The sequence below is a fragment of the Fulmarus glacialis genome, unplaced genomic scaffold (assembly GCF_000690835.1).
Source record: "Fulmarus glacialis isolate BGI_N327 unplaced genomic scaffold, ASM69083v1 scaffold26863, whole genome shotgun sequence".
Lineage (NCBI taxonomy): Eukaryota > Metazoa > Chordata > Aves > Procellariiformes > Procellariidae > Fulmarus > Fulmarus glacialis.
The window spans coordinates 24,930-44,891 of NW_009202738.1; the positions used below are offsets into that span (position 1 = coordinate 24,930).

At 34.5% G+C, this 19,962-nt stretch overlaps 1 protein-coding gene across 1 annotated transcript in view; it reads left to right on the forward strand.

Moving 5' to 3' along the window:
• Window positions 1–432: 432 nt before the first annotated feature.
• Window positions 433–19,962, forward strand: part of LOC104074332 (myotubularin-related protein 13-like) — a gene marked incomplete at both ends in the record, with an annotated part of 45,334 nt that continues 25,804 nt past the window's right edge. The window contains 3 exons of the mRNA XM_009574412.1: window positions 433–501; window positions 16,972–17,142; window positions 18,727–18,989. Coding sequence (XP_009572707.1) covers window positions 433–501; window positions 16,972–17,142; window positions 18,727–18,989 — 503 coding nt within the window. The remainder of the gene's footprint in view (window positions 502–16,971; window positions 17,143–18,726; window positions 18,990–19,962) is intronic.

Genomic DNA, 19,962 nt, shown 5'->3' on the forward strand with positions numbered 1-19,962 from the left:
TTTCTTTGTGTAAACTTTTTGAAGGTACATTCTTTGGTCATCACATCACTTCCATTTTAGTCAGGTTTGCTGTTGACCCAAATGGAAGCAAGCTACCTTTTTATTGTTTCCTAAAGGAGGAATACTTTCCTTTTCATATGTAAACTATGTTGCTGAAATTATATTTCAGAAATGGGAGTGAGAAAGCCACTAATAAATTCCTTAAATGGGAAGAATCATAGCAATACCTGTCTAGCAGAAATCAAGGAAAGATATGTATATGTATACACATATGCACACACATAAATATATGTTATTCTTACATGCTGTCAAGTGATTAGAAGTTACATTGTGTATAGGAAGGATATCAAAGGAACTCCATAAGGCAGAAATGAAATTATAATGCATAAATTGAAAATGGTTTTGCTTATTTTCCTCATGTTTTTCTTGAAGGATTGTTCATCTTCAGAAGAATATAGCATTGCTGCAGCGTTGCTACCCCTGACAACTGCTTTTTATAGGGTAAGTTTTTATTGAAAACCACTCCTATTTTGTATTTTTTACATTATGTACACTGTTATAATGAAGAAAGTGATGACAGGAGATATATGGTGGGTAACTAAAATTGATTGATGGCAGTCTTTTAATAGGCTCTTACGGACATTGCACCACAATTACACTTACTGATGTTGAGTGATGATGATTATGATAAATTTACCCAGAACTAAATGCAGGCTTATGTGACAGGTTAGAGAATTATCATTGAATTATAACTAACCACTAAAATAATTGAAAATAATAATTTCTGATGTTATTGTGTAAAAACTGTTCACTTGGAGTAGTTTTTTGTTTAATTTGGCATGTTAAGCATTGGCCAAAAAGTACATGTTAAGTTTTCAGTCTCTGTAATTGTTAACTTTGGAGAATATGGCTTGATTTAACTGTATATTTGTTTTCAATTTCTTGTGTTGTTTTTTTCTTCTTTTTTTGCATAGTGTTTGATAGTGATAATATATAATATGATAGTAAATATGAAAATGTAAATAATGCAAATTCTGCAAGCAATTATTTCAAAAGCAGAACTTCTGTAGTATGGCTGTAGTTATTTCAGTGTCCCAATACAGTAGCATTTTCACCAGTTCTGTTTAGCTCAAGTGCCACTCTTTGTGGATGTACATATCTGAGGAGGTAAGAAGTTCAGAACATGGACTTGCTTGCAATGTTAAATAATCTTCGTTTGATGTGAGTATTGTTATACAACCCAGTTTGGGAAATAAGTGTTTAACCTTTGGTAATTGGTGCATCATGATATTGCAAAGTAGTAGTTCTGTGATAGTCTTGCTAGACATTAATAACATGTGATAGAAATTAAGAAAAATACAACCTTCCATTTCTTCAGATGGTGTATGAGGCATTTATGAGTAGCCATAAGTAAAATGCAAAGAGATTCCTATTTTAGCTGAGTAGAAACTAAGGTTTCTGCAACAATAAGCTGAGAAATCAATCACTGCTTTTTAATTTAAACTATGCATTCTAATTGAACAATCTCTGGTTGTTTTAAACTAGAAGTAGATTCTGTGATGTAGTTTTTAGAATAAGAAATGTGGAACTTTGCCAGTCATAGAACACAGAAACATCTGCCAAAGACGAGAGCAATTTTGACAAAGTCATATGCATAGGAAGTTTCTTGAAATCTCCTATTTAAGCCAGTATTTACTACATGTATAGAGCATAAAGTAGTAGGTTTTCTCTCTTCTAATTTTTTGAACTGTGAAAAAGTTTTATTTAAATGGGCTTTATTTTAGAGCTGTACATAATACCCCAAGACTGCTTTCTGGAAAGAGTCTACAGATTATTTTCATTCTCTTGTATAAGCTAGCGTGTTGAGACATTAAATTTTTCAATCGCAGCAAACTTTCTCCCATCTTTAATTCCAAGCTCGTCTTTTTCTATTCCCTCTCTTTTGAGTCCTCGAGTAGCAGAATCGTGAGTTGTTTGTGATTTGTTGCTGCCACTAATACTTAATTTGGAGAAAGAGCTAATGAGCTATAGAGGTTTTCCATTTGCCTATTTTATTCTTGCTACTGCATTAATCTTACATTATGAAGAAAGATTTACTTTAGTTTTGTTTTATTTTCTGATTTTTAGTTCCTTTAATAAAAATGGCCAAGAGAGTCTACATAGCTCTTTACCTTTAGAGGTACAGAGAGCATTTTGGGGAGTTGTAGCAGTTTGGTTAGATTCCTCATTTGGTAAAGTTTGATCAAGTAGGAAAAAAAAAAAAGCAGTAAAAAACCCACTTTTTTTGCGTGGAGTATCATGAGTGTTGAAATAAGCTTAAATAAGTTTTAATTTCACAATCAAGGGGAGCAAAAACTGGATTGAATATAGAATATCTTTAAGTACTTCTCTACACTTGTACTTTTGGTAGGAGTACCAAGATCTCACACCATTTCTCTCACAAAAAATTCTCTGAAACCTTTTGTGTAATAACCTAGTCCCACACTCACTATTTAACTCTAAAGCTATACACTCAGGAAACTGTGAGTCCCCGGATGTAAGAAGCATGGTGATTTTTTTAATGTTCAGACCCGAATTAAAAATTAAGTAACCTGATTGTTAACTTGCAAAAGCCATCTGTTAATGCATAATAGAAAAAGAATTTTGTTTTTCCCGGATCTAATCCTCAGGTTCAGTGATGGCCCCTTTTGGTATGTCCCATTAGATACAATTCTTTGGCAAAAGTACTTATTTTGGTATAAAACTATTCATACTAAATGCAAACTGATGTGTTGTTGAGAACATAAGATCAGTAGACAAACTTTGCAGCGATTAGATGAAATTAAGATTAACAGTTTAAGGTTCTGTTTGGAATTTGAGTAAAAGTGAAACTTTTGGAGCATTTTTCAGCTTCTCTAGAGGTTTTCAAAATTGTATCCTAGACTAGAGTGAGAATGTTCTGCCTGGCATGAACCTGTATAGGAGTAATGTTCTGTATCAGTAGTCTTAAATTAAGAAAAATGGGTGTCATTTTTCCACCCCATTAACATCTCTATAACCCTTTGGAGGGATTCCTGCTCTAGAGTTACACTAAACTAATGTTCCTCTTCCCCTGTTTTGGGGAGAAATAATATCAAATCCTGCTGCTTTACTTTTCTCCCTTGAGCTTCCAGTTTTCTAGTGTATTAACAGTTTATAAGTTCTCTTTCCACTGGGTTTCCCTTTACCGAATTCTTAGATAGAATGATTAAAGTTTTGTTGCTTAACACAGCATATTGCTGTTGGGTCTCTGATAAGTCCAGAGGAATGTATAAACTAAAATTAAGGTCATTTGGGGGATTATTTGTTTTTTATTAAAATACCTTCAGGAAAACTGGTATGTTTGCACTGTCAAACTATGTCATGGCCTTTTCTGCTTGTCAATTTTATTTAATTACCATATACAGTGTAGTTTACACACACATGCACGTGCACACACACCACTTCAAGCTGCATTTCATTTTTCTGTAGGCAGAGCGCAGGTATTCCAATACTGTTGCTTCAACACGCAGAACTGTATTACCTCTGCTATAAGTGTGGTTGTGTTTATGCGTTCCAAAAAACGGTGAAGTAGTGCTTGGCAGTATGTACTTGTTTTTATTGATGTTTCCATTATCAGAATACTATGTTTAATGCCAGCAGCATATTAAATATTATTTCACGTAGCCCTGTTGAAACTGCATAGTGTTGTTGGTAGCCAGGAATATGCAGGAATTGTGAATCTAATAGTGACACAGGTTTTCATTTGTGTGTGCATTGGTATTACTGCCCAAGTGGTATTCCAAATCGAGTTATCAGTGAGAAAGCTTGTAGTAAATCTAAAAATGTTGTAGAGTTGTATCAGTCAAATATATATTTTACCATCTATGTTTGCTATAGCATTTTGATGGGAAGTTATGGTGGGATTTCATGTCACAATATTTTATTGTTAATGTAATTCCTGTTGCTTCAAATGAAATAATAAAAAGAAGTTATACAACAACACAGTTCCTTTGTGAAAGGACTGTTGTGTATATGAAATGTTAAGTTTCATTTTATTTACCTAACACAAAGCAGAGCACTAATGAAACAATTACCTGTTCTTCCTAAATAGCTTTACTGTACATGGCCACATATAGTGCAGACACCAAGTGTTTGAGGTGTATAAATAATGAGAAAGATGTGTTTTCATGTGAGTCCAGCAGATGAAACCAAGAAACTGAGTAGTAAGAGTCATCACTCCTAGAAGTGATGTTGGTAAGATTCTGGAATGGTCTTTTTATGAAGTAGTCAATGCTCTAGCCTTGAGGTATTTTAAAATATTCTTGGGAAAACAGTAAAAAATTTATAGAAAGGAACAAGCTTGCATGATCTAACAGGTCTTGTCTTAATGTCTTTGCTTACATAAAGATTAGTCTAGGGTATTTCTACATATATATAATTAAAATAACAAGAATCATCACCCTGTGCACAGCATGCTGTCAGCTCTTGGGGTGTCTGGTGAAATTTCAGAATTCCAACTCCTGAAGTTTGGTGCGTGGTCTGTTGTGAAACTTGATCGGGTAGGATTTGATTGTACTCTAACTCATAGCTGGTGGGATTAAATTCATAGACAGGAAGTCAGTACTGGTTGCATATTTGTGGCCTGGAGGAATAATTGAATTTTTCTAGAAAAAATAGTCACAACGCTATTTAAAAATTTTAAATATTGGACATGAGCTGTTAGCAAAATGTGACTCATCAGTGACAGTGGACTTTGGTGTGTACTGTTAACATCACAAAAACAAACACATCTTTTGCTTCTGGGTTAGAAAAAGGTTTTAGTTTACCATTAGTAATAGTGTTGGAATTTTGTTTAAAAGTGAAACAGTATAAATAAAATATATTTATACATGAAGATAAAAGAATTTTTCCATGTTTTTTTGGTACGGATGACCCATGCTTATTTGGTATGCAGTCATTTTTTCTGTGTATAAAATAGAAATGTAGTATTCCCTGGTGCTGCAGAAAAGAGCTCTTTTTCTACGCGTGGGGAAAAAAGGACAAGATGAAAAGGACATATTTTAATCATATTTTCATTTTATTAACTCATCAAGGAAGACAGTTTGACAATCGTATAATTGGCATTGTCAAATTCACAGGATTTGGATGCTCTGTTTCAATTATGTCTCTTTGCCAAGGTGGCAAGCTGTTGTGTAGACTATGCTGCATTTCTTGAAGGTTTAGGATGCAGCAAGAGTGATGATCAATGGCAGGCACCATTTTCAACCTCTCTGCTGGACAACAGGCAGAGGGAGCAAAAGCACTCTTCCTCACTGCTATTCCATGCCAAGTCACAGTCAGAGTCCACTTCTCCATCTTCCCTCCCTTTTCAACTAAGGTGATGTTTGGCAGTCGGATCAAACATTCTTTCTTGCATTCCTCAACCATTGCAGAACCTGAATGTGCAGATTGTAATACAATTTTCTCACTTTCAGGGGACTTTTTTCAGAATTCTATAGTTAAAATTTTATGCTTAAATGGTGTATAATCATCCATGTTCCCATACCTTTCTAAGGATATTCTACCACATTACGTAGTAGATAGTAACACACTTGCAAATTTTTGTTATTTGACATTGAGAAGTGACAGTTCTGATCACCTGTGTTTGAATAAAGGAAGTGGCATAATAAAAATATACTATTCTGAAAGTAAAGTTTTTTCTGTGTAGAAGTTATGAGTGGACTTCCATATTCTATGGACGAGCATTTCTTTAAATTGCAGTAGCCAAAGCAGTATTATTTTTCGAATCACAAGTATTTCGTTTAGATTTCTGAGTCAGTTGTTGTTTTTAATGGCTTGATGTACACTTGGATAGTGCTGATCTAGTTTCAGGAAAAATAACCCAAATGCAGTAAACTGTCTCACAGATTGGATATATTACATTAAAATTGACCTTTGTCATTTAGCATAATGCAGTGAGATGCATTGGAGACTGCTTCATAATTTTTATGTGACTAAATTATGTAATTCTTGGGAAGGATGGAGGGAAGGATTGATTTTTTGTTGTTGTTGTTGTTTTTTTAATTTTAACACTTGTAAGCCACCAAATTTTGAATAAAATTTCAGTTCGATACTGATGCTAATTTTATTCTAGAACTTGCAATGAAATACCAGGGAAGTATTTTGCAGACTAGGCCTAACTGAAGTCCTTAGGGTATGCTATTGTTTGGCTGTTCACCTGCATGTGTGTCCATTTATCATTTGTAATCCATACGCCTACACCTTTCTCTGTTGAGAAGGAAATAGAATTACATAAAATAGGAGAACTGCTTTATTCAGTGTTTTTAAAAGATTACCAAAATTTGGTAAGTCATTTTATTAAAACTTTTGAATATAGTACAGAACATTTATTCAGGTCATCCTAGGAATTATTCTAGTAGCATTTTTGAGGTGAAAAAGATGTTAGTTCGTGTTTATTGGAAGTGGGTTTTGTTTAAGTTTGTTTAAGGTTTTTTAAATAATCTTCAAGGTGAGTACAAAATTGCAATATAAGAAAAAAATTTGAAATTAATGATGAAACGTGAAACTGGAGGTATTCCATGTTAAGACACCAATATAAAAAATTCTAATGTTTTCCACAGTGAAATATATATGCTCTTTCGCATAGCATAATAATAAAATGAAATTAATTTGAGTGTGTACTTTACTATTTGAAATAAATTACCAAGTTTCAGTAACAGTTATGACAGATGTTCAATGGAAGAAAGCCTTTACACCTTGAAATGCCTAAATAAATGACCACTTTACTCCAGAGCCTGTTAGGTGTGGGAGGGGTTCCCAGTTATAAGGATAAGGGCTTTCTCTGAAGATTTAAGAGGCAATACTAGAGAAATTCAGAGTAGTTTATCATACTTCAACTATTACCATCAAACACTTTTCCAGGAGAGACTCAATTCAAGGTTAATTATGTAACAGAAGCATCATAATTTGAAATGTGTTCTCTGTCGTATAGCATCAGCTATGAAGTCACAGAGAAGCTACCTAATGTGAAAGGCTGATGTGAAAATCTATGATGATGGATGAAAAGTTGATTCCATTTTTATGTCTTTATCAGGCAAATTTTACAGTTAGGATCAGCTGGAATAAGTGGAATATTGGTCCAACTGTACTCTGGAAAACAGTGGAAAATTTGGTACTAACATTATCTCTGTTACTTTATAACAAACAATATATTAGTCTTTATTTTAGAATTTGTGTAAATACTGGGGAACTGCATAAAGCTATTGGATGACACAATTAATTTTGAAAAGGAAAATTAGCGGGGTTTTTTACATTTAACTTGAGTTTTCATTCTTAACTTGTATTTATGCACAACTGTGATTGGCCCAAGTAATTCTCATAAACATCAGCATGCTGTTAGCCTTCTATAAAGCTAGGAAGACTTTCTGTAATGCGTTAGCTTTCTATACTGAAATATTTTCATTCTTACACCTAGTTACTATATTTCCTTCTAAATGTTTCTGTCTTACTCTGATGTGCTTGGGATGAAATCACTTCTACTTTAAAATTCTCCACTCTTGAATTGCTGGCTTTAATTTAGGAAACTCCCAACCTGAAAGACTTCCTTTATTGTCTTGGCAACAAGTTTTGTCTGCTTCCATTAAATTTCTTCTTGTATCTCTATTCTGCCAGTTCTGATACTATCTTAGTCTATGGAAATGGTTTTGTGACTGAAATTGTATTAAATAACATTATTTTTAATAGTATACTTATTCTTATTTATCCATTCTCAGAATGGCAATCCCTTAAATGTAGCAATTCATTAAGTTGTCTGCTTAAAAAACAGCATGAACATGCCTGTATCATATAGTGGATACTATGGAAGAACCTGAACTACAAAAGAAAATATATGGAGGCAGACTTTATGTCATTCCTATTTTTTATATATCTCTTCTAAAACAAACAGCAGTGAATTTAAGGACATCACACAGGAGAGAAGGCGGCTTTTTCTGCAGTACTTCAAGTGAAGTAATAAGTATCAAAAGAACATATATTAGCTTGCATCATTGGGTTTTGCTGTTCTTTCACTATCAGAGCCCTCATGCTTCTTTATATCAGCAGAGATTGTAATGTTTCAACTCCAGATACCAATCTGACTTGTTAGGAGAAAGTGAGTAGTAATGTTGGTGAAAAGTGTAAAAGGGCATGATACACACGCCCTGTTTTGCAGGGGTAGGGTTGGATGTTAATCCTTTCAGGTGATTCGTACTTTGTAAGGAAAAAATACATGTTTATCCTTTAGGTTGAGGTCAGTTCCTAGACTTCTGACACTAGTGTAACTTAAAACACCATGCGGTATGTTTACAGTATAAGCTAGATTTTTAAATCTTAAGTTAATTTAATATGTAAATTGCTTTTCCATATAATCATCTTGTTTAACAATTCTTCATTCAGAGATCTTACTCATTTTGCACATATTTAAGTTGACAGGCAAAAGATGGATTAAGGGTATTTTTCAGTATTATCAAGTGTGTATATTAGCATTATTTGCATTGCTGGAAAATCCAGGAGCCCTAATTATGGACAAGAACTGCTGGTCTTGCTTTCGTACAAAAGAACACAAAGATGAAGATCCTTATCCTCAAGAGCTTAGAATATTAATTTGAAATAAGTAATAGTACTTGAAGCCAGGCAGTTTGAGGCACTGCAAGGAAGCTGTGGAGCAGTATTAGTCATCATTATTGTTGGTGATTCTGCCCACCAGTAGGTTAACTATGGCTGAATTTTTAATAGGCATGACATAAAAGCAGTATTTTACTGAATTTTGAGAGAGGATAATGTGGTTATGGCAGGTGCTTATGAATATGAGTGGGGTCATGGAAGAAAATAGTAAGGTGATGGTCAAAGTTATGTCAATATTTCCAAACACTCTCCCAGTCAAGGATTTTTATTACATCCATTAAAAGTTCCTTTCATATAAAGATAATAGTTCAGTAAATTATTTTTGTAAACGCAAACATATTTTTTACGTTAAAACAGGAATCTGGAGATTCTTGTTAGCTATGATTGAGTGGTTTTGCAGTATCACTTGCAAACATAGATGCCAAAATGTCGTCTTTGGTCCTTAAGATTTTAATTAGTGTACTTTGGTTTTGAATGGATACATAATACGTGTCTCTAGAACCAGTTTTATGTCTTTGCAGGTAGAGCATATCTTACTTCCAAAACTATTTTTAGGTGGAAAAAAAAGTCTGGAAGAAACAAAACAGAGAAGTATAATATGGCAGTTCAGCACATTAGTGGGAGAGACTAACTAGAGGATTTTTTAACATGTGCCTTTACAAGGAATTTTGGAAATGAATTACTGTAGTATCTTTGCCCTGTTGAAGAAGCTTGCTTTCCCAGAATGATAACATCATGAGAAACATTGAAGAGAACTTTGCAATTTGCAATTCCTTTCCTTAGTGGTTTGTGGGAGGAAGTACTTGGTCAGGGAAAAAAAAGGACAATCCCCCCCGACACCCCCAATTAAAATAAGAAGTAAAGATAAATGTTGTAGTAAATTTTTTTTTCTGTAACTGAGGAACTGATCCACTATCTCTTAGAATAAACAGAAACCTTTTCATTGTATTCCCACAAGCATTAGATTACATAATTTGTAACTATTCCTGATTCCACTTCCATTCATTTTCTAGCAATGATATGGAACTCTGGTTTGACTGTAACAATTTTAATTTATTTACAGCCCATCTCTTTACATTGTTGTTATTTCTAGGAGGGATTACAGTGTTACAGAAATACTGCTTCATTTAGAATTTTCACCGTGAAAGAATTTCTTGTGGTTTAATTAAAATTTCTGGTAAAGCTTCTGACCTTAAAGTGAAGGAATGTAAATCTGAAGTAACAGAGTCCCATGCATTTCCATATCTGTAAGTTCAGCTTCACCTCCTGATCACTACATCCTTATTCCAGTAGAATGGAACTTAATTTTCTGCAGGAAAATACAATTTCTTTTATTGAATTCAGTTTCACTGGAGCATTATTATCTGTCATGATTTGAACAGCATTATTTTATGTTTCCAGAAGAGAGCAAATGCTTACAGATGGTGAGGGAGATAAGGTGCTGATATATTTGTGTATATTGCCTGCTTTTGTGTGAGTTTCTGTGATGCCATCCTAGATATCTCATCAACAATTTAAACTGGCTGTGGCCAAAGAACTGGGGTGTCAAAAATGCTTTCCTGTCTTACAGTTTTCACCTTCACTCACACACATTATTATTCTCCCAGTGATTCAAGCCCATAATTGAAGTTTGTATTTGCTACTCTTGTTTTCATTCACATCCCTGCATTTTATCCACTTGCTGCTTCTTTATCCTTCATAATAGTTCCTACAGTTGAAATTCTTGTTAGGATCCTCTTCTTCGCTTCCTCTGATTCATCACTGGCTTTCTGAACTTGTGAGTACCACATCAGCTCTTGTCGTTAGTTCAAAACACTCCTGCCAATAAGAATTTACTAGGCAGATGTTGTAGTTCTCCTCTTCCTCATGCACTGCTCATGTCATATCTGGATCTTACCATTTGGCACAAGAGTTTCTTACAATATCCTGCTCTGTAATGCACTTGTATCCAGCACCTCCACAATAATTTTCTTTGCCTGTTGGTCAGACTGGATCTTCGTTTAATCTCTCAAATTACTTACCTCAGAGTGCAGTAAGTTCAGGCTTCTTGTCCTTACTTTCAGAATTCTTCATGATACCACTCTTCCCGTTTTTGCCCATCCTCTCTCTTTCACCTTCTGAACCATGTAGTATATATAATTTGTATTGCCTACTGTTACAATTTTTTTATTAATTTGAAATTTATGTTCTGTATTGCACCCTTACATCTTTCTGTCTATTTTGCTTATCCTGTTCTTGAGGACTACTTGAGGACTATTGTTTTAATAGTTTCTTCAGATAAGGGAACACTGTATATTGAGAGAACTTCAGAGAGAATTCCACCACTGAAGACAGGGAAAGCTGCTACAGGAGAAGGAAAATAGTAATCAAAGAAATACTAAATGAAGTGACAAAAGAACTCAAAAAGAATTACTTTATTCCCTTTTTCGGATTATTTATATGCTTTATTAACTGGGCTTTAAGTTTCATATCAGGTCATCAATAATTCTAAGAACCACTATCTGAATATAAATAAAACCACAAACTTACGAGATTTACAGGGTTTATTTGTTTCTGAGCGTAGACCTGGATAACAACTTTGTTGCTAGGGGTTTATTTTTGTGGGTAGAGCCAATACCATCATTCCAGTGCAGTCACAGAGGTGCACGCTCACTGCTGAGCGACCTAATGCCAAAGGAATACGGTGACATTTTAGAAGATTTTCAAAATAGCTGTGTCTCAATTTCAAAAACTCTTCAGATGGATTCAACGCTGCAACTGAGAATTTGTGAAATCTATAACTTAACTGATGGATTTAAACTTTGGTGAATAGTGTCATGGTAATCTCTATAATGAAATCGGATTTTTTTTAAAGAAATATTTTAATGTACTGTAGATGGGGAAGAAATCAGCATATTTCTTATCCACTGCTTGGAACTTAAACTTATTTAAAACTGTGAAGTTCTAGTATGAAAATGTCTTCTCTCTTTCTTTTTTGTGGGTTCTGAACATCCTTCATTCTAGATTATTTTAGTTTCCTTGGTGCATTCTGTGTATAACGAAACTTTGTAAATCTTTTTGTTATCTCTGGAGAAAGGAGAAGTATGTTATTGTGCATTATTTAATATTACATGTAACTTTGTATTAGTGTGTATCTGTCTGTCTTGATACAGCTATATAGAAATATGAGATACTCTGCATGGCTTTAAGTAATGTGTAGTAAATTAGACATGATCTGCAGGAATCTGGGATTAAAGATTATGAGTAGTTACATGTTTAAGTCACTTTTGCCAGAAAATGTATACATAAATAAAGCTCCATCCAGAATTACATCCCAATTTTGCAAAATTCTAGAATTCTATTGCCCTCTGCTGGTTTAGTGTACCTGTCTGTGATTTGGTAGCGCTGAATTATAAGTGAATTGGCCTTTCTTTTATTTTTCATGGTAGAATAATAGTAGATAAACAGTGTAATGAACTGCTTTGCTACTCACACTTTTAAGTATTTTAAAATATATATCAATCCTGAGTCTAATTTTGGTGGCTTTCTGAAGGTAGGACAGGTGGCAATTGAATAGGAAGCTATTCTTTGCGTTCAGCAGCAACCTCTTTCTCATATCTTTTCCTTCCTTTTCTCACCAAAAATATCCAAACCAATAACCCAGGATATAAGTTGGAGACAGAAATCCAGTAAGTAATTCTAAAGTAAACTGGATTTCTCTAAAAAATAGAGTACTGTTGAGTTTGCCCCTTTGTTTCCATAGCCAAGAGACATGCAGCAAAGTCCTGTGAGAAAAGAGCAGTCTCAGATATATTTATATTCTGTATTTTACTCTTTTTGTTTTGTAACTCTTTCCAACTTCACAATCAATAACTGGATCCTTTGCCTTGTTAGAATAAATTTGCTTTCTTCTTTAAGCTTTTGTGGTGTAAAGTATAATGACTTTGATGAGTGATCAGCACAAAGCATGCTTTTCTTTTCCAGAAACAAGCAATCTAAATAATATAATGTCATAGAGAAGCTCTTTGGGGACCTGCACCTCACAGTAAGTTTGGGAGTCTTGGAGTTGGTGCACATTTTTTGCTGACCCACAGTAAAAGTATCATTTTCAGAATCAGAAGTATCCAGTGGCAGGAAACAGAGAAAAAATTCTAGGCAGGTATTATCCAGTGCCACTCAGTAAGGTGGAAATAATGGAAAGATAATTCCTGAATTCAGGAAGTTGCATATAGTCCCAAATCTACCTTGTGTTTTCACAAACTGTAGAATGTAGTTCATGATTTTGATATGGATAATGTCTGTTTCATATGTAATTTGGGAGGGGAGTGTTTGGGGTTTTTTAAGTGCCTTTAGTCTATTGAAAGAACTCAGTGTCCTTTGCGGAAGTTAACTCATTTTCTGCTGGTTATTACAGTTTATACCTCAATGCTCATTTAAGCTATCATACAGACAGCTTTAGAATAAGACTTTATCAGTTCAGAACTATTTTTATTATTTTCTTCTGGGATCTTTTTTAAGCTGTCAGCCCTTAAATCCTCCCTTATAAGTAGGAAATTCTTTTGCTGCCTCCTACGTTTGTTCTGTCTGGCAGAAATGGATTATTGGGACAGAGAGAAAGAGCATAAATATCAGTATAGTTTAGCTGTCCTATAGAAAGATAGGTGAAGATTTGTTTTATATGTGTAGTATTGCTTGATGAAAAACACTGAACTACTGTTTTGCTTAAATTGGAGAAATCCTGAGCAAATTCCTTTGAATACGACAGTAAACATTGGGGCCCTTTTGATGTATTAGATTAGTTTCCATTCTAGTCAAATGGGCTGATTAAGCATTCCCAGGGTAGAGAATATAGACACTGCAAGCTTCATGGAATACTTATATTTGTACTAAGAGTACTTTCAATCTATGGATTTTGACTGCATAGTAGCAGCAGTGTGCTGCTTAAGGTTGGTATTCATATTGCTTTTTTACAAACAAACTAACCAAAACAAGCTGAGAATCCAAAATGATTTTGCCCAAAGTAACTGGCAGAGCTGAGCCTGGAACTACAAGTCCTGACTTTGATTCTGTGCTCTGGCCACTATGAGGTTTTGGCATTTGTTTCAACACATGCAGGTGATGAGAAGGATAATGTTTATGATCGCTTAGCTTTTTGATGGATTTTCTTTCATCCTTTTGTAAACAATTTTTATTTTGCCTAGGAGTTACTGTCAGTGTTGATTTATGTCGTTATATTTGAACATAAATCTCCATCGTTTAAAAATTGTGTTTTGTTACATTGACTGTTAATGGGTTTAAATTATGAGCACAGGAAGAGCATCTAAAAGCCCCTCAGCTTTCCTGTCGTATTTGTCCCCATGCGAAAATCATTTGTTTCATTTTTATTTCTGTAACACTATTACTATGGACCCAGGGTTGAGTTTAAACTTTCTTTTGGGTTTGTGCCAAAGATCACCCCCTCTTTACCTGGTTTACACAGTTACATGATTTGGGCTGAGGCGTCAAAGGCAGCTGGACAGGTTGATAGTCAAATCACTCCCTTGTGTGGCATTCACTACACAAATTGGCATGAGTTAACTATACCGACTAGCTAGGCTTGAGCAGACATTTACCTTTTTTCCCTTTTCCCTTTTCCCTTTTTTTCCCTTTTCCCTTTTTTTCCCTTTTCCCTTTTTTTCCCTTTTCCCTTTTTTTCCCTTTTCCCTTTTTTTCCCTTTTCCCTTTTTTTCCCTTTTCCCTTTTTTTCCCTTTTCCCTTTTTTTCCCTTTTCCCTTTTTTTCCCTTTTCCCTTTTTTTCCCTTTTCCCTTTTTTTCCCTTTTCCCTTTTTTTCCCTTTTCCCTTTTTTTCCCTTTTCCCTTTTTTTCCCTTTTCCCTTTTTTTCCCTTTTCCCTTTTTTTCCCTTTTTTTTTCCCCTTTTTTCCCCTTTTTTCCCCTTTTTTCCCCTTTTTTCCCCTTTTTTCCCCTTTTTTCCCCTTTTTTTCCCTTTTTTTCCCTTTTTTTCCCTTTTTTTCCCTTTTTTTCCCTTTTTTTCCCTTTTTTTCCCTTTTCCCTTTTCCCTTTTTTTCCCTTTTCCCTTTTTTCCTTTCCTGACATCATACTCCCTTTTTGCAGCTGTATTGTGACTGGGAATTACTGCCAGTAAAAAAAATAAAGAATAAATCAAAGTAATTATACTGCTTTAGCAGTAACTGTAGCTTTCAAGATGTGTTGTCCATATTTATATTCCATGATTCACCTGTCATCCTCATTCCTCTGTAACAAAAGTTTTGTGCATCTGGATTTTGAGTTAGGTGAATAATTGTGCCAGATCCATTCTGTGGGCTCTGTGTTAATTACCACAGCTGAACAAATTAAACAATTTTAAGCTAGCTGTATACATACCTGCCAATGGTGAAAGATATGAAATGTGTACAGCTCTTAAAGAATAAAGGAGGTAGCTTTATAGGAGGATAGAGGTAGTCCTCCTGTACATTTTTTATTTTAACAGTTTCTCATTTTTTACAGTTAAAAGACTCAGTTTCATGTACAGTTAGTTGTCCTGCTAATTAACAGGCTTGACATAGTTATGAGTTAGTGTATATTTTGTATGCTGGAGATTTTTTCAAGGGATGCCCAGCAGTCAATACAAAGATCAGAAGGACACTATTTGAGCTGTCCTGTTCTGTGATTTAACAGCTAGATCAAGCATGGGAGCTGTTACTGTGCAATCAGTTATCATTTTCTGTGAGCTACCATAAACTGCATCACAGCTGAAACTTAAGAATCTGTTAAACAAACCAGCTATATTCTGTTTCAATCTGTATTGAATAAACAAAGTCACATTTAATGTAATTTGAATCTTCCACACATTTAGATTTCTTAACAGAAATTTTGATGAAATCCTGCATGATTAAATAAAAATTAAATTTCTCACTTTCTGATGGTTAATCACAAGAAGGTATTTCAATTGGGTAAATTTTAGTAGAATGTCGCGTATCATTTCCTCAAACATACCATTTCAAAGGACCTTGTCTTTGATAGGGAATGAATACATGGCACATGATCAGAACTTTTAGTTCATGATGTACTTGGAAGAGCATAGTGTGGAAAACACAGTTTGAAGAATTGCAAAACCAGAAATCTGTAAACCAGACCTTAAAATTTTCAGTTGTAATTTTCTAGCCTTCCACTTGAATGTCTGGGTGCCTACTAAGGAAGTATTGTATGTACTGGCTGTTGTGTGCAATTGTACAATTATAAATATTAAACCAAGTAGTATTTATGCTCTACAGTAAAGTGGTTTACTACATAATCATTAAAGTAACATTTAGCTTCTATATATAGTGTATATTTCAGGTATGGGTAGTATTCTGAGTGAAAGTCATTAAATGAGGCACCCAGTAATGTACTTTATTCTTCAGTTCTACTGTAGAAATAATCATAAGCGGGTATTTAGATTACCTGCTTCTTTGCTATATGCAATATGCAACACAAATTTTTCTGTGGCCTTTTTTTTTTTTTTCAAAAAGTAAGAACATACGATGTAAGATTTCATTCTTCATGATTTGGGTCATTGAAATAAATTTCCTTTCATTGTATGTGGTTATCAAGAATATTAAACAACTCACTGGGAGACTAGTGCCACCTAAATAAATAGACCTACTTGAAAAAAATGGTGCATTCATAATGAGTAATGCTGTAACAATTCTGGTTTTGTTTGAGACCTTATAGGGATCCAGACCCTTGTGACTTCAAAGAACATATCCCATTTAGTACTCTTTCAGGAGCTGGATTTGGGTCATACAGTGCGGTAGATAACAATGAAGAGAACAATTTATCTAACTTCTGCTGTTGCAACAAATGCAGCTTATTGGAAGGACTTGGTTGCCACTTACAATTATTTTAAATTTCATTACTGTAGTTCTGACTTTTAAATAAAATGAGAAATGATTTTCATCTGTTTGAATACTGATTTCTATGTTGTAGGACTAGGTTGTTAAAAATGCTATATTTCGTTGGCAAAGAAAATGTCTTATATCAGAAATGTGTTCTGTGCTATCATCACAGAATTCTTCCTCTTGAGTCTCATTTTTCTACTGTGAATCAAGAAGGCCATGCCTTGCACTGGCATTAGACTTGCATACAACTTCTTGTATGTTAATTTCTTTAGTGGCACAAAACTGGAGATAATTTCTCTTTCCTATATTGCAGTATAAAAGATGGTATATATTGCATATTTCAGTCTGTACAACTGATTTTATATCTGTATGTTTCAATACTCAACCCATAGCCTTTAAAGGAAATTAAATAATAGGACTAATTTGTCAATTTTGCGTGTTTTTTGCTTTCAGAAATTAGCACCTGGAGTTAGTCAGTTTGCTTACACCTGTGTACAAGACCATCCTATCTGGACTAACCAACAGTTTTGGGAAACAACCTTTTATAGCAGCGTGCAAAATCAAGTTCGCTCCCTCTACCTTACAGCCAAAGACGACAACCATGCAGTACAGTTGAGACAAAAGGTAGGAGAATATATTAAAGTAAAGATGAAGGTAGTATTTTTATTCACACTTTAATTGTCTCCTAAGTCATAGAGAGCTAAGTTATGGTTTCCCCAATTATACATAGTTTTCTTTCATTTTTCCCATATTAAAGAGCATACAATAACATGAAAAATAACAAAAATTTACATTTATCTGCAAAACATTGTAATTTGATGTTGCTCTTGTGATTTTTGAACCAACCACTTTTTGTATAATTTTCCGCACTTTAAGGTATATGTTTTTCCTGAGAGTAGTAACTTATCATATAGCAATGTTACAAATTAGTGACAGTTCTGTTATATGAACAACCTAAGCTAGCAGCATTTCTAGTGTCCAGTGTTAGATTATTACCAAACCCTAGGGTGGTTTCTGTTGAATGGCACTCAGTCTGTTTTATCAAAACTGGATAGATCTTCCAGAACACAAATTGTCTGTCTCAGTACGTCTCTAATGCAAAAATGAAAGTATAATGGGAAGCCTTGCAGCATGCTAAAATAAGATTTTTTTTTTTTTTTTAAAGAAGGAGCACTTACACATAGTAAAGAACCATTTGTAATCTCTCTTCTTGTATGAAAATATCATTATCAACTATGTGACTGAAAAGTGTATGCTACCCAAAGTCATACAGCATTGTAAAGAGAGGAAGTAATATGGACAGAAATATTCCCAGAAATATTAGTCAATAATAGTCAAAATAAAGAACTGAAAAGGCGGGTCAGACATATCAGGGATAAAGAGAAAAGGACTGTGGGACTGTGTGTGGGGAGCCCCTTCCAATCTGACACTAAGTAAAGAAAAATGTGAAGAATAGTAGAACTTATAAGGAAGCATCTACTGTAACCCTCACATGTGTTTGTATGGAAAATTAGCTCAACTTTAACTTAGTATGGAAAAAACATGTACAAGATACCTAGTCCTTTAAATAATTTAACATCAGGTTTTAGGTCACTAATACCGGCTGCCAGATTCCTTTATTCTATTTCCTCAGGCTATAATATGATTTGACTATGTGCCATCTACCTAGTTTGCTTCAAGCAAATGCTAGAATTGGACTCCAACATGTGAAGACATGAATGTTTCAGCTGGTCTGGAAACTATTTATATAAAAGCTTGCCTCACCTGAACATCCTAGGAATTTGGAGAATATCACCTGCATCAAGCAATGAGCTGCACATTACTTCTCAATCTGATTTATGCTTGTTCTTATGTGAGCTAAGTGGATAAGCTAAGGAGAGCAGCTATATTAAAATCAGTAAACCACTCTGAAGAAACATGGAAGATCGTATAGCATAAAAAAGATCTAGAAAGAAATGACGTTGTTTAGATCTGTCTACATTGTGCTACTTGCATATTTCAGTAAACTGCCTCCAAAGCTCAGTTACTAAAATCATAACTCTCCTTAAACCCTACTGAGTGTAGTTATTTGCTTTTTCTTTTTAAATTAATATATAATTTAAATAACTGAAGAAGTTTAATAAACAATTTAATAAATTGTTTTGACTAAACATTGTTTTTTAAGTTATAGCTTTATTATTTCGTCTATGTCTTTATATTTCTTTCTAGGAGAAGAATTCTGTAGGTCCAGACCAGGATAAGACAGCAATGGACCTGGCTGCTGAGCAGTTGCGATTATGGCCAACTCTTAGTAAACAAACGCAGCAGGAGCTAGTCCAGAATGAGGAAAGTACGGTTTTCAGTCAGGCAATTCATTTTGCTAACCTCATGGTCTACCTGCTAGTACCACTGGATACAAGTAAGAACAAGTTATTGAGAACATCAGCTACTGGTGACTGGGAGAGTGGAAGCAACAGTATTGTCACAAACAGGTGGGTATGCAAGTTCAGTGGTAATCAGTCAGGATGAGCCACAGTTTTCAAAAGCTTCTTAGTTTTCAGGACTTATTCTAGCAGATTATTTTAGTATCTTCTCTTCTTTTCAAGTTCATTAATTAAGGAGAGCAGAAGTCTTACATGATTCCTCTTAAATAACAGAACTTAATCTGGAGTAATTTACCACCATTTAAAGGAACATAAAAATTTTATTGTCACAGTAAGAATTTTTAATCTAGTAATGCAAATGTTGAAGACAAACATAGGGTACGATGAGAAAGAAAACAGCAGCCCAAAACCTACTCTGTTAGTTTTTATGTAACTTGGAAAAAAACAGTGTATGAACCTAAAATCAAGAAAGCATTTGTATGGCATCCATAAAATTACAATTTCTGTGCTACAGCTGCGAAGAAGAAAGGCACTGACGTCACAAAAAGCAAGAGGGCTAAACCACTGTGGCAAAGGTTAAATTACTAAGGAGGCAGAAGGGGTATAATGCCAGTTACATTCCCTAGCATGCAAATCCAGGACATTTTGTAACAAGCCTTCCTCCCTCTCTATTTATTGTCTTCATTATCACCTATGATCTGTCAGAATTGCCACCTGATAAAATTGTAGAACACTACGTGAGAACACTGACATAAAGCAAAAGATAGGCAGGCTATCAGTATCAGGCTTCCCATAGCTAGTCATTTCTGCTGACTAAACACCTCCAAACTCAGGCATTAGGACATGCTCAGTAGACAGGTTGCAGTATATGTTGCAATGTATGAATCTGGCCTTTAATATTATGGGAGGCATTTTCAGACGTTCAAAGTACATCTCCCACTGACTTGCTTGCATTTTCTATCTGATGCACAAAAAACTTTTCTTATGGTCTTTTTAGCTTCTGAATGCTTTGCTCTGCAACCAAAATACTCATTTAATGTATCTGTATGTATGTAACTGGATATTTGTTTACCATGGGTTG